At 49.9% G+C, this 15,568-nt stretch overlaps 1 protein-coding gene across 4 annotated transcripts in view; it reads left to right on the forward strand.

Annotated features, from left to right (window-relative positions):
* Nucleotides 1-12,850, forward strand: part of LOC133109742 (ras-related protein Rap-1A) — a 37,686-nt gene extending 24,836 nt beyond the window's left edge. For 3 of the 4 annotated variants that reach the window (XM_061219283.1, XM_061219286.1, XM_061219285.1), the window contains exons 4-8: nt 97-153; nt 1,552-1,692; nt 6,778-6,921; nt 7,180-7,298; nt 11,184-12,850. In XM_061219283.1, the coding sequence (XP_061075267.1) occupies nt 97-153; nt 1,552-1,692; nt 6,778-6,921; nt 7,180-7,269 (432 nt within the window). In that variant the 3' untranslated portion in view covers nt 7,270-7,298; nt 11,184-12,850. The remainder of the gene's footprint in view (nt 1-96; nt 154-1,551; nt 1,693-6,777; nt 6,922-7,179; nt 7,299-11,183) is intronic. The other variant, XM_061219287.1, reaches the window with a different exon arrangement.
* Nucleotides 12,851-15,568: the final 2,718 nt, after the last annotated feature.

A 15,568-nucleotide genomic window follows, 5' to 3' on the forward strand; every position in this document is an offset into this window, starting at 1 on the left:
TCTCCCTCTCTCTCCCTCTCTCTCTCTCCCCCCCTCCCTCTCCCTCCCTCTCTCCCCCCCTCCCTCTCCCTCTCTCTCTCTTTCTCTCTCTCTCAGCAAGTGGAGGTGGACAGTCAGCAGTGTATGCTGGAGATCCTGGACACAGCAGGAACAGTAAGTGGATCCACGCCGTTACAGTGGTCACATGATCCACGCCGTTACAGTGGTCACATGATCCACGCCGTTACAGTGGTCACATGATCTCCTTTCCATATTGCCTGCAATCAGAGAAAGACTGAGACTAATAGATATGTTATGTTTGATATATGTGGGGCAGCCTGTAGCCTAGTGGCTAAGGAACGTGACTGGGGACCCGGGAGGTTGGTAGTTGTTCCCTGCTTAGTCTAATAAACTGTAAGTCACTTTGGATTAAAGCGTCCGCTAAATAACTGTAATGTAGTGTAACATATGTTGTTAAAGTTTAAAGGGGGGGGTTATGTTGCCTTTCCTAAAACTTCCTCAGGTAAAGAGAGGAAGTAAAGTTCACTACGAGATTGAAAGGGCTGCCATTTGGTTTGTCACTTCTGTGAAGAGTGGGCTCACTGTTTTCCCCCCCAAAATGGCCGGTGAGCTGCAGACCTGACTGAAGTCAGTGCCCCTCGCAGTTTAGCGCTGTGGCTGCACACGGTGACCGTGAGCGATGTGCGTTTGTGTTTCTTGGCAGCGGTACAGTAAAAACATCTTTAGCAGGGCTTTAGCTTGGCACTGGAGGGGGATCTGATATCTGGGTGCTTAAGATCCCTGGAAGCTACGCGCGTGTGTGTGGGGATGCCTGCGCAAGGTTGAGCCTGATCAGATATGACAGCCCCTCTCTCTCTCTCTCTTTCTCTCTCATTCCTTTTCTCCCCTCCCTCTCTCTCTCTTTCTCTCCCTCTTTTTCTCTCCCCCTCTCCCCCCTCTCTCTCTCTCCCCCTCTCATTCCTTTTCTCCCCTTCTCCTCTCCCTCTTTCTCTCCCTCCCACTCTCTCCCCCCCTCTCTCCCTCATTTCTTTTCTCCCCTCCTCTCCCCCTCCCTCCCTACCTCTCTCTCCCTCTCCCTTCCCCCTCTCTTTCTCTCCCTCCCACTTCCCCCTCTCTCTCCCTCTCACTCCCTCCCCCCTCCCTCTCTTTCTATCTCCTCCCACCTCCCTCTCTCTCCCCCTCCCCCTCTCTCTCTACCCCTCTCTCTCTCTCTCTCTCTCTCTCTCTCCCTCCCTCTCTCCCCCCTCCCTCTCCCTCTCCCTCTCTCTCTCCCTCTCCCCCTCTCTCCCCCCTCCCTCTCCCTCTCCCTCTCCCTCTCTCTCTCCCTCTCCCCCTCTCTCCCTCTCTCCCCCCTCCCTCTCCCTCTCCCTCTCCCTCTCTCCCTCCCTCTCCCTCCCTCTCCCTCTCTCTCCCTCTCTCTCCCTCCCTCTCTCCCTCCCTCTCTCCCTCTCTCTCTCTCTCTCTCCCTCTCTCTCTCCCTCTCTCTCTCTCTCTCTCCCCCTCTCTCTCCCCCTCTCTCTCCCTCTCTCCCCCTCCCTCTCCCCGCTGCAGGAGCAGTTCACGGCGATGCGGGACCTCTACATGAAGAACGGTCAGGGCTTCGCGCTGGTGTACTCCATCACGGCGCAGTCCACCTTCAACGACCTCCAGGACCTGCGGGAGCAGATCCTCCGAGTCAAAGACACGGAAGACGTGAGTCCTTCTGTCAGCGCCCGCTCCCCGGAGCGCCGCCTTCAGACGGGAGCGTCCGGGAACGCGTGCGTGAAATCCCTGACTCATCCCGTCGGTGGCGTGCCGGCCGGAACTCCCGGATCCGGAGTCCGTCACGCGGGTCACTGTGGCCTTGGGCCTCTCCTCTCCTCCTACTGCGAAGCCCGTCTGTCCCTGTGGGCTCCGGGTGCATTGTGGGAAATGTAGTCTTCTTGAATACAGCTGGGTATTGCAGGGAAATTAGTTACAGGGTTTACTCCAATGCTGCATCTGCTAAGCAAGTTACCCGTTACTCCGAGAGACACTGATTTAATGCCTGCCTGTCCTAATTACACTGACTGACTCTGAGGGCGGTTATCGGTTATTGGACAGGCTGTGCGGTTGTGCAGCTGAACAGTGTATCCTCCATTGCCATCCATGGGGGGGGGGGCTTAAGGTGCATGTGACTATGTCACTTATTTCCCTTCCAGCTGCTCTTTCGGTTGGCTGAGGCAGCAGAAGTGATTTATTTTTCTGCGGTCTGCGAACCCGGTCTTCTTCAGGAAGGTCACGACCCCGTGCGGGTGGCTTTGATCACGAAGAGCGCCGTGACAGACCGCAGAAGGACCGCTTCCGAGCCGCTAGTCGGGGCGAAATCTTCCTGCCTTTACTCTCACCGCTGTTCCTGTGCTTCCTGTTCGCTCGGCCCCTGTCCCGCCCACTTCCTGTTTCGGGGGCCCCTCTCCCGTCCCGTCAGAACGACGGTTCGAGACCTGCAGTCCTCCTCGGCCGCTCGGGAGGAGCTCTGCCTTTTTTGGGGGCCGGGAAACGGGGATGTGTTTGGGGCTGGTCGCTACGGCGGAGAGCAGAGATTTCGGACCTCGGTGTGACTGACGGAAGGATCGGTCACGGCCTGGGAGCGTAGTCACTCAGAGCTGGAGATGACGCCTGGTTCTGAAAGGCCCTGGAGACCATGGCTGCTAGCTGCCCCAACATGGGGAAAAAATGACAAAATGTCATATAATTGCATCAGCTGACCCTGACTTAAGAGTTTTTAAAGTCCCCTTTGATGGTTTATGAGAGAACTAAAGGAAAGTGTGATGTCACATTTATTTGGAGATCATTTTCCAGTGCTCAAGCATTTCTATTGGCTGTTCCCAGCAAGCTGTTGCCGGGTAGATTCACTTGTCAAGTGACAGTTGAAAGAAATTGAAGCTGGTGATTTGTCCGAGAACATTTTTTGTGATGGTGGGGCAGCCTATAGTCTAGTGGCTAAGTTGCTTGATCAGGACCCGGAAGGTTGGTGGTTCAAGCCCCGATGTAGCCACAATAAGATCAGTGCAGCTGTTGGGCCCTTGAGCAAGGCCCTTAACCCCGCATTGCTCCAGAGAGGATTGGCCTCTGCTTCAAATCATCAACTGTAAGCCACTTTGGATAAAAGTGTCAGCCAAATAATAGTCAGGGATTAAAGCAAGAAAAAGATTTGTGAGCCTGAAAAGCTGGAGGAAATGTGTACAATGTATTGAATTAAGTATTATATGAATTTAAAACCGCTTCATACCTGAAATCGGGCATGGTGCCTGAGAGCTGAAGCCTTGTGTAGTGTAATGTTTAAGCAGTGCACTTTTCCTGGACTGAACTCCCCCGCTGGTCTCAAAACAGAACGGGACCACTCCGCCCCGTGTTCTTGTGGAAACTCCAGCCCATGTTTTCACTGTGTCCCTTGAGAGCCTCCATTTTGTGTCTCGGCTAACAGCAGGCCACGGCTGTCCCTGCGCTCAGTCTAAACCAGGTGTTCCCACTGCCCCGCCCCGCGAGTGAAATACAACTCCCAGCATCCCTTGCGCTCATTGGCTGGTGTGCACTGGGGAAAAAAGCTCCCTTACATCGTGGCTTGAATTGAGTCAAATATTTCTGCATGTTACTCCTGCAAGTGTCTCTGGTCTCCGAGAAACTCCCCAACAGTTTTGTGACCTCCTCTCTCTCTCTCTCTCTCTCTCTCTCTCTCTCGCGCACACACACACACGCACACATTCATGGACATTGCATTCTTTCTCTCCTGTCTCATTCACTTTCACTTCAGTCTCCTCTCTTTCTCTCCCTCCCTCTCTCTCCAGCCCTTCCTCTCTCTCTACCTCCCCCTCCCTCCCCTAACAGCTCTTTGGGCTGAGAGTGGTCTGTACGGTAGGCTTTGGGCTGTGAGTGGTCTGTACTGCAGCCTTTGGGCTCTGAGTGGTCTGTACTGCAGGCTTTGGGCTGTGAGTGGTCTGTACTGCACCTTTTGGGCTGTGAGTGGTCTGTACTGCAGCCTTTGGGCTCTGAGTGGTCTGTACTGCGGCCTTTGGGCTGTGAGTGGTCTGTACTGCTGCCTTGGGCTGTGAGTGGTCTGTACTGCTGCCTTGGGCTGTGAGTGGTCTGTACTGCGGCCTTTGGGCTCTGAGTGGTCTGTACTGCAGGCTTTGGGCTGTGAGTGGTCTGTACTGCAGGCTTTGGGCTGTGAGTGGTCTGTACTGCAGGCTTTGGGCTGAGAGTGGTCTGTACTGCGGCCTTTGGGCTGTGAGTGGTCTGTACTGCGGCCTTTGGGCTGTGAGTGGTCTGTACTGCAGGCTTTGGGCTGCGAGTGGTCTGTACTGCAGGCTTTGGGCTGTGAGTGGTCTGTACTGCAGCCTTTGGGCTGTGAGTGGTCTGTACTGCAGCCTTTGGGCTGTGAGTGGTCTGTACTGCAGCCTTTGGGCTGTGAGTGGTCTGTACTGCAGCTTTTGGGCTGTGAGTGGTCTGTACTGCAGGCTTTGGGCTGTGAGTGGTCTGTACTGCAGCCTTTGGGCTGTGAGTGGTCTGTACTGCAGCCTTTGGGCTGTGAGTGGTCTGTACTGCAGCCTTTGGGCTGTGAGTGGTCTGTACTGCAGCCTTTGGGCTGTGAGTGGTCTGTACTGCAGGCTTTGGGCTGTGAGTGGTCTGTACTGCAGGCTTTGGGCTGCGAGTGGTCTGTACTGCAGCCTTTGGGCTGTGAGTGGTCTGTACTGCACTCTGAGGTTCGGCACGATCTGTTCCTGCTGCAGCTCTGTTGAGTGATTGAGACTCGCTCGAAAAATATGGAAACCATTTAGACAACATTAAGCTGATGGCTGAGGCTGATTTGCAGGCGTGTGAGTGTGTGTGTGTGTGTGACGGCCTGCGGCTGTTTCTGAGCCATTTCTGGCATGGCGTTCGCAGCTGACGTGTGTGTGTGTGTGTGTGTGTGTGTGTGTGTGTGTGTGTGTGTGTGTGTGTGTGTGTGTGTGTGTGTGTGTGTGTGTGTGTGTGTGTGTATTGCGCTGAGTGTGTGAAGTCTGGGTTGTACTCTCCTCACGGATGGACACACGGGATTCCGACATCATTGAACCGAAACGAACGTGCGTTTGGAGCGTTTGTGCTCTCTGTAGTTGTCTCCACAGCATTCAGTTAATTCTCGTTTATTTAAAGGTACAATAGGTACGATTGTTACAAGACCATTGTAAATCCCTTCCTATCATTGGAAAAGGCTCATTGACATATTGACTCACCCTCTGTCTGTTTTTATAGTCCTTAAATTTGGGTTTCAAAATATACAGTTGACGGGCCGGCACTCTGTACCAAAACATCGTATTGGCTGTACAATAATTCAAGCTCATCGGTTGAAAATTGCTTGAAATTGCCGCAGCCAATTGTTCACAGTCCAGAATGACCCTGTTGTACCTTTAAACTCAGAGAGGCATGGAGAGCAGGCGCCCTCGTTCACGAGTGTGCCGAATGCACACAGCAAGCCGATGTCACTGGAGTTTGGGACGAGGCAGAGTTCTGGCTCTGTTCTGGGTGTGTGCGTGGGACGGTCAGAGAGACGTGTGGACCCTCGGGCGGGGGCGTGTCTGCTGGTGTGTCAGGATCGTTGGCCGTGCGGCCTCTCGCGCGGTCTCTCGTGGACGCGTCGAGCGTAAATCACGCCTATCGCTCCTGACGGCGGTTTCTCCTGCCGGCCGGTCAGGTTTGAGCGCCTCCTCAGAGCAGCAGCAGTGTGGCCCCAGCAGGGATCCTCACCTCTGAGACTGGAGCTCTGCGCCCTGTTTTTCCTGGACACTACGCTACGCTACGCTCCCCGAACCCCCACACAATCCTCACTGACACTGTCCACGCCCCCATTATCTCCCCCTCTCCTTCCCTCTCCTTCCTCTCTTTCTCTGCTCTGCTGTTTTTATCGCTCTCTCTCTCTGCCTGTCCGTAGTTCCTCCTCTGTCCGCTCAAACAGTCCGCTCCTCTCAAACGGCTGGGCGGAATCTCGCCTTTCACATCCCAATGGGGACCCCGAATGAGCCGACCAATCGGAGAAGAACCTTTTATGTGTTTTTTTTGGATCCGAGACGGAATCGGTGAACTGAATCTCAGTGAATCGTCTCCATACGCCTGACCACTACTTACGGACATAAAAACCTCCCGTAATGCCCCTCGTGTAGCGGTCTGTCTGCTCTGTGCAGAAATGTAACCTTTCTCTCTCGAGATCATTGCCGGTGACACTTTCACCGCAGTTCACCGTAGCGCTCGGTAGTCCGGGGGTTTGATCGAGCGAGCCCTGCTTCCCTCCGCTGCGTCTGGGAAAACTTCCAGAAAACGTACGATCAGGGGGAAACGGAGACGGAGCAGCTGTCAGCTCGGCTGAGTTTTTACTCCCAAGATGTGGCAGATGAACTCTGTTTCATATCCCCACAGCTGCGCAACCCAAGTAATTAGTGGAATATTAAATATTAGTGGAATACTGAAGCCTGTCAAAAGTAATTTATTCTGTATGTGTGTACGTTGTTATAATGCAAAATCTGGATGCTTGCGGGTGTTGAGGGGGGTCTGAAAAAAGGCCAGAGCTTTTTTTTCTTTTCTTTTTTTCTGGAAGGATCTCCACTCTACTGAGGCCTGTGGTCAAACTCTTTCAGCTGGATGTTCAGATTCATGACATCTTTTCTTTCTTTCTCCCCCTCTCTCCCTCCTTCCCTCCCGCCCCCTCTCTCTCCCTCCTTCCCTCCCTCCCCCTCTCTCCCCCCACCCCCACCCCCTCCCTCTCTCTCCCCTCCTCCCCCCCTGCAGGTGCCGATGATCCTGGTGGGGAATAAGTGTGACCTGGAGGATGAGCGGGTCGTGGGGAAGGAGCAGGGCCAGAACCTCGCCCGGCAGTGGAACCACTGTGCCTTTTTAGAGTCTTCGGCAAAGTCCAAGATCAACGTTCTTGACGTAAGCTGTCCGCAAAAATACCGACTCCACCGCCTTCTGACCGCGAAACCTGCTCATGGTTTAACTGTCAAGTGGGACTGATATCAAATGTCCGGGTTGGGAATGTCTTACTGGGACACTGACACGGAATGTTTAGGTCACACAGATTCCCATTTCAAATTAATATTTAGTTATGGGTACAATTTGCCCAGTCAGGATACAGTACTGGGTACCAGTGTTTTGTAAAGCAGTTGACCCGGTACCTCTGTCCCGCTGCAGATCTTCTACGACCTGGTCAGACAGATAAACCGGAAAACGCCCGTGGAAAAGAAGAAGCCCAAAAAGAAGTCCACCTGCGTCTTGCTCTAAGGGCTGCTGCTGCTGCAGGTCTGAGCCAGGTGGGCCTGCAGAACATTACAGAACATTACAGAACATTATTACATTACATTATTGGCATTTGGCAGACGCTCTTATCCAGAGCGACGTACAACAAAGTGCATACCGATAACCAGGGCTAAGTGCGCTGAAAGACCCTAGAGGGAAGTACAATTTCAATTGCTACCCGTACAACTAAGATAAGGACCAGGGCCAATTTTCTATTTTTTTTTCTTTCTTTTTTTTTTAAATCAACAAATAAACAAACAACAAAGCAAAAGTGACCAAACTTAATTATCCAAATACTGCTTACCTAGCCAACTAAAAATACAGAAACACAAAGTAAATGACAAAGACAACAATTAAGGTTCACAGGGAGGTAGGGAGGGACGGGGAGAGGTGCTGCTTGAAGAGGTGCGTCTTCAGTTTGCGCTTGAAGGTGGGGAGAGATTCTACAGTTCTGACCTCAACGGGGAGTTCGTTCCACCACCATGGAGCCAGAACAGACAGTAGTTGTGAGCGTGAGGTGGAGGTTCGGAGAGGGGGAGGTGCCAAGCGGCCTGTGGAGGCTGAACGAAGAGGTCTGGCAGGGGTGTAGGGTCTGATGATTTTTTACATTACATTACATTACATTACATCTTGCTCAGGGACACTTTTACATTACATTGCATAAATGGCATTTAGCAGACGCTCTTATCCAGAGCGACGTACAACAAAGTGCAGATCAAACACAAGTATGAGTGCTAAGAGGACCTGAGAGGACAGTACAGTTCCGAGTCCTAGTGTAAACATACAGATAATCAGAACCCTTGAAGAGTACATCAACTTCCAAACTAGCATACCACGGAGTACAACAATACAATAGCTAATACAAAAAACAACAATATCTATACAACTATATAAGTGCCATTACAGTCTATGGCATATATAAGGCTAATCATGGTGGTGAGTTAGGGAGGGAAAGGTGTAGCCTGAAGAGATGGGTCTTCAGTCTGCGCTTAAAGGAGGTCAGAGACTCTGCCGTTCTGACATCCACCGGGAGGTCATTCCACCACCGTGGGACCAGGACAGACAGCAGTCGTGAGCGAGAAGTGCAGGTGTGGCGAGGGGGAAGCACCAGACGGCACGAAGTGGCAGAACATTTACCCTTTCATGAGCAATTACGATGTTTTAACCAGTGTTTTGTGGAAAATAAGTTAATGAATCGCAGTTCCCTATTTGACAATGAACGGGTCACTGTTCTGTCCGTAGTTTCCTTGTGGGGCCGCTGATGCCGCGTGAGTCTAATATATCCAGCTCGACATTTTCCCCGGATTTACGCTTCCTCTTGAGGGCCTTCAGGAGTTCGACAGACTTTTTCTGAACTGTGTAACGCACTCTATTTGCCTTTCCTTTCCAATCATCACCCGTTTTATTTGTGCCAAAAATAGCTCCTGTCTTTATTAGTTGATGGATTAATTTATCGATTGGTTCCAACTGCTTATTGAACGAGTGCAGTCGTTTGGTCTGGTGTCGTGAGCGGTTGAATTGTGTCTCTCTGGCAGCAGCCGGAGAGCAATGGCGACATCTACTGGCGGCGCAGAGCAACTGCAGCTGCTGTGGAAATGGCTCAGCAGATTGATTGCTTTGCAGTGAGGGATTATTACAGTGCAAATGGTTGGCATTTATATAGCGCTATTATCCAAAGCACTGTGCAATTGATGCTTCCCATCCACCCATTCATACACACACTCACACACCAACAGTGATTGGTTATCATACAAGGCACCAACTGGCTCGTCAAGAGCATTTGGGGGTTAGGTGTCTTGCTCAGGGACACTTTTACATTACATTACATTAATGGCATTTGGCAGACGCTCTTATCCAGAGTGACGTACAGTTGATTAGACTAAGCAGGAGACAATCCTCTCCTGGAGCAATGCAGGGTTAAGGGCCTTGCTCAAGGGCCCAACGGCTGTGCGGATCTTATTGTGGCTACACCGGGGATCCAACCACCCACCTTCCCAGTCATTTACCTTAACCACTACGCTACAGCCCGCCCTGAGCAGGACACACCCAGGGCGGGATCGAACCGATAACCCCCCGACTGCTCTTACCTCCTGAGCCAATGTCGCCCCGGCAGTGTGTATCGGTAGATGACGGTTCACATGAGTGTTTGAACTATCGCGTTTCCTCCTGGGATGGTCATATTCAGGTGTAGGGGTGCCATGTACACTGCTGGTGTAGGCTGTGTGTGTGTGCGTATGTGCTCGAGAGAGAACAAGAACTGCGGTGTTGCCATTGGGACTTAACGGCTGTGTTAGTGGTGCTGGTTAGAGTGGTCAGCAGCAGAAGCTTGTCCAAAGACATGACAGGTGAAAATGAACTTATTAGCTAACTCTGGCGCATTTACATTGATGTGGAAACTGAAAATGTTGATTAATGTGCACGGTCCCTGGTAAGTAAATAAATAAAGCAGGTCTGATGGACCCTGGGTGGATCTGTTAGCCAGGCGGTTTCTCAGCAAGGACAGCACTGTTTCACGTGGTGGGACTGGATTGTTTGTTAGACATATTATGTTAGGAAATGCACACAGGAGCGTTTAGCTCCCAGCATGCAGTGCAAATATGCTCAGCCTTTACACATTGCAAGTTATACGTGGTAATGGCTCACCCTGTCTTTTTGGAACGCTAATTGAAAGTCCGGACTGGGAGCAGATTTGTCCAACAGGGGGCAGTGTTGCTACAATTGAGCGTTAATTGTGGCGTTTGGTGGAACAGCAGTGGGGTTTTTTTTTTTTGGTTGTTTATTATTCAACTTTCTGTCTATTATTGTTCTATTGTGCCACATGTATTCTGAAACTTGAGCCATGAGACTGGAAGACTGGGATCTGGACTGCCGATGGGCTGGTCTGTTTTGCCCCATTTTATACAATGCGTAATTGAATTGAATTAATCAAGAGAATGTAAAACTCTGTGGGTAATGTGAATTCACCAGGGGCTGTGCCCAAAGAAGGGAACATTCCTCCAGTCTTATCTTGGGAAATCTCACGCAAGTGATGTGATGGGGCTGTAACTTACCATGGGAAAAATTTTACTGGGGGAAATTCCAGAAAGTTTCCGAACCCTTTTGCAGTCCGAAGCACAGTATGGCGGCGTGAGAGTGAGCCGGGATGGGGTTGGATGGGCTGTTTATCGGTGTGATGTCTGGGCCACGTTGGCTCAGGCGGTAAGAGCAGTCGTCTCATTGGCTCAGGCGGTAAGAGCAGTCGTCTCATTGGCTCAGGCGGTAAGAGCAGTCGTCTCATTGGCTCAGGCGGTAAGAGCAGTCGTCTCATTGGCTCAGGCGGTAAGAGCAGTCGTCTCATTGGCTCAGGCGGTAAGAGCAGTCGTCTCATTGGCTCAGGCGGTAAGAGCAGTCGTCTCATTGGCTCAGGTGGTAAGAGCAGTCGTCTCATTGGCTCAGGTGGTAAGAGCAGTCATCTCATTGGCTCAGGTGGTAAGAGCAGTCATCTCATTGGCTCAGGTGGTAAGAGCAGTCGTCTCATTGGCTCAGGCAGTAAGAGCGGTCCTCTGGCAGCTGGAGGGTTGCAGGTTCGATTCCGCCCTCGGTGTGTCAAAGTGTCCCTGAGCAAGACGCCTAACCCCCAAATGCTCCTGACGAGCTTGGTGCTTTCCATGGCAGCCGTTGGTGTGTGTGTGTGTGTGTGTGAGTGAGTGTGTGTGTGAATGGGTGAATGAGAAGCATTGCTTCTCAGCGCTTTGGATAAAGGTGCTATATAAATGCCAACCATTTACCATTTAACATCTGCATGTTCCTGCGCTCTAGCTGTGATCCGTCCTCTCTCTCTCTCTCCCTCTCTCTCTCTCTCTCTCTCTCTCTCTCTCTCCCTCTCTCTCTCTCTCCCTCTCTCTCTCTCTGCCCCTCAGAAAGCCGTCATGAAGAACTGTTGCCCTCCCGGAACGCTCCTGCATTCCAACTCCATCTGCGATGAAAGAAGGAAGGATGTCGGAAGAGAGAAGTGGATTTGTCACTACCAACTTCCAAACATATCTCACAAGCTCCTCTCAGCTTTTTCTACCAACCTACCAAGAACTATTTGGATTTTCTTTTTGTTTTTCTGACGTCGGTTAATGACGACACCACCATGAACTCTGGCCTCTGAAACGGCCGCTCAGTTTCCTCCACCATAATCTTCTTTTTTTTTTTCCTAAAGAAAAAGAAAAAGTTAAACGGAAGCTGAGAGACAGACTGCAGTATTTCTTCCTTGCAATAGCATATTAAAAAAACACGGAGAGATTGAGTTTAGATGCGTAACGGTAAATACATAAACCTGTGAACAGCATGGACTTGGTGTTGGTGTAAGTATAGATATTGCAAGTGAAACCCGGTTGAAATACTCCCTTTTAAAAAAAACAAAAAAAACAACAACCATTCTCTGCTCTAACGGAGTCAACAGTAATAGATCAAAACGCCATATATTTTTGTGTTATGGACTTCCTCGTCTGCAAATGCCACCTTTCTAAAGCGACGTTATTTTATATATAAAAGTCAACTGCTTTCATATTTCCCATAATATATTCCGGTTCCTCTTCAGCGTTGAAATGCTTTAGAAAAACGGTCTTTTATAATAAGAAACTGGGGGGAAATAAGAGCTGATTTCTATGTCCTGAAGCTCAGATATATTCTACTAAACCAACTCTAATATTGCTTCTTGTCTTTTTCCTGTCGACAATAATTTCTCTTGATTTCTGATATGAATTATTAAATTTTAGTACATTTTCATTATTTTTGGTCATTGTATTTAATTTTTAATTTTCTTCATGTTGGAACGCAGCTTGGTAACTGGGTATTTATTTGTTTGAACCTGTTTGTGTGTAATTGCCTCATATGAGAATAAAAATCCACAATGCGGACAGACTTTATACACCACTCTGTCACACACATTACATCCTCACTTACCGCCCTGTGTCACATTACACCCTCACTCACCGCCCTGTCACATTGCATCCTCACTTACCGCCCTTTCTGTCACACACATTACATCCTCACTCACCGCCCTGTCACATTACATCCTGACGTACCACCCTGTCTGTCACATTACACCCTCACTCACCGCCCTGTCACATCATACCCTCACCGCCCTGTCACATTACATCCTCACTTACCGCTCTGTCACATTACATCCTCACTTACCGCTCTGTCAGACACATTACATCCTCACTCACCACCCTGTCTGTCACATTACATCCTGACTTACCACCCTGTCTGTCACATTACATCCTGACTGGACACAAGCGCCCAGGTCAATAAGAAATGGCGTTTGCTTTTAAATGCGTTACATGGATGTAAACACTTACCCCCCTAAGACTGTCATGCTACCCCCAAGAGGATCCCTTTTGGATACCATTTTGTGAGTAATTCAGTGCTTGTATATGAAAGCTCATCTGGGGTTAGAAAGGCATGTATATTTCATGTGTAAAATCAGTTTGACATTTTAAGGACATGAGTGACAGGGGTTGGTTTTTTTTTGGTTTTTTTACTTTCCAGTATTTATTCAGTATAAAGTAAATAAACGTATTTCATATCAACGTCACTGTGGTTCTTAGAGAGGGTTTTTCCACTTACTCAGACACAGTCTACTGTAATTTGGGAAAACATTAATTTTGTAACTGGAGCCCTGTGCTATCTTTTAAAGGATGACAACGTTTTCTGTGCACTGAACAGGATTTGTTAAGACTAGGCAGTCTAAGCAATTAGCCTTTTGACCACTAGGTGGCAGTGTTTATCAAAAGGATATGACAAAAACAACAGACTGAAGTCAGGTTTGGTCATGGGTGAGTCCTATGAAGGGCACTGATGTGGAAAAGGGGGCTATTCTGATTTAGTGGGCAGCCACCGTGCAGCACCTGGGGACCAACTCCAGTTCTGAGTCCAGTGCCTTGGTCAAGAGTACATCTAACCTGACACGCATGTCCTTCCACGCGAACATGCAGAACATGAACTCCACACAGGGGAACCTCCAGGTCTGGAACCCTGAGCCTCCTTATTGCGAGGCATCCGTGCTAACCACTGTGCCACCATCTGCACGATAAACTGCAGCCCGTATTTCGTTCAAAACGTTATGAAACGTGACATTAACGTGATTAATGCAACTCCAGGCACGGGAGACCAATAATGGCGCAGGCTGTTTGCGGTGAGATTGGCACCAACAGATCCCGGGTAATTTTAGTAATTAATAATAATGACTAATGACGGTCACAGATTCAGGTGAATATGTCGTACTGTCACGTTCTAGACTTTAAAAAAACTAAAGACGCCAGTATGGAGCAGACTGCTGGCATTTGCATACTGTAAAGTAATTTTAGATTCCGTGGATTCAGAGAGAACCTAAACGGATTAGCTGATAAATTATGGAAATATAATCCTTTGTGGAAACTGTAAGATGTAGGAACTTCTCATACAGCTAATACTGTGCTGGAAGAGTTTAATTTCTTTCCCCACTGCTGATGAGCTAATTTCGTTTTTATTTTTTTATTTTTACTGTTTCTTTTTATCATCTGCCAGGTCACATGACTCCTCTGCCTCCGAGCGTACTGTCTGCATGCGCCGCATCCCATCAGGCACTGGGGTGGAGGAGGGGTGGGGGGGGGGCATCAGGAGCGATGCAGGGGGTTGTGGGTAATGTTGAAATGAAAGGGCAGTGGATTAGTGTGTGCTTGAGTAACCCTCGCTGCTTTGCGTGTGTGTGCGTGTGTGTGTGTGTGTGTGTGTGTATGTGTGTGTGCGCGCTTGTAACCTTCGCTGCTCTGTGTGTGTGTGTGTGTGTGTGTGCGTGTGAGCGTGCTTGTGTGTGTGTGTGAGTGTGTGTGTGTGTGTGTGTGTGTGTAACCCTCACTGCTCTGCGTGTGTGTGTGTGTGTGTGTGTGTGTGGAGGGGGGGGATCTCCTTGTGTGTGTGGGGTCGGGGGGGTTCTGTTAGTGGGAGATTCACAGTGGGGGGGCTGGTATGGTGGAGGGAGAGGAGAATGTGGTGAGTATAGAGCTGTGTGTGTGTGTGTGTGTGTGTGTACAGGCTTCATGTTGGTGGGGATGTGTGTGTGTGGGTGGATTGTTTGGGAATGGGGAGGATGGCGTGTATGTGGGGGGTGAGGGGTTTTCCAGGTGATCTTTGGGACACCGAGGGCGTGCGAATAGGAATGTGTTATTTTAACGTGTTGTTTTTAATGCGGTTTTTAATACGTTGTTATTAACGCGTGGGCCTATCGCTGCACCGATGGAGAACGGGACGCCACTCCGACCCAGGCAGAGCGGCTGCACCACCGCGTGACGTCACATGGTATGATGCGCTCACTGGAGCGCGTTTAACGCTCGCTCCAGCGTCACGCTGTAGGACAGGATCCCGCCGTACTGCCCGCTGTTCATCTTTGGTGTGCAGCAGCTATTCCCGAGGAAGAAAAAAACGCGAGGCGGCCATTTTAAATTCAGCTGTTACTACGGAGACCCAAAGGGCTCATTATGTGTGGGGGGGACCTCCAGCAGTGAACTATGAACTGGGGACCTTTGGATCTTACCATTACATTTAAAAAAAACTAAATGTCCTGTCTGTGTTACAGCTCCAGTGAATATGGTAGCTCAGGGGTGCCCAATGTTATCTGAAAAGGTCCGATGTGGGGTGCAGGTTTTGGTTTCATCCCAGCAAAAACACACCGGATTGTACTCGCCAAGGTCTGGATTGAAGACCACGATGAATTAAATGGTAGAATCAGCACATCAGCTGTTCTCGGATAAGATCTGGAGAATAGTCAGTAAAGCACACATCTTCCTGCCCCTGGAGGTCAGAGGTTATGACCAAGGCAGGAAGGACATGGGGTGGGGGGCTCATGTAGGGGGCGTGGGGGTGGGGCAGGAGGACATTTAAAGCCTTTAAGAAAAGAGAAAATGATGGGATCCTTTCAGACAAACTGCAGGCCACGCGTGACTGAGGGGAGCTAATGGATGAGTGCTTCCACATGCTGGTGTACTCGCTGTGTACCCACCCATGGTTGCCCAACACTATCCAGTCACTTTACAATGATACACATGTTTCAATTTTGTTTTTTGCATCCTACGTAAGTTCCGATGCCAGTTGCTCCATGGTGACTTGTTAATCTGCTATTTAGCTGACGCTTACAGTTGATTCGACTAATTGGACAATCCCCTCCTGGAGCCGTGTGGTTAAAGGCTTTGCTCAAGGGCCCAACAGTGGCTACACCGGGGCTTGAACCACCAACCTTCTGGGTCCCATTCATGTACCTTAGCCACTAGCCTACAGG

Source organism: Conger conger, chromosome 14, assembly GCF_963514075.1.
Source record: "Conger conger chromosome 14, fConCon1.1, whole genome shotgun sequence".
Lineage (NCBI taxonomy): Eukaryota > Metazoa > Chordata > Actinopteri > Anguilliformes > Congridae > Conger > Conger conger.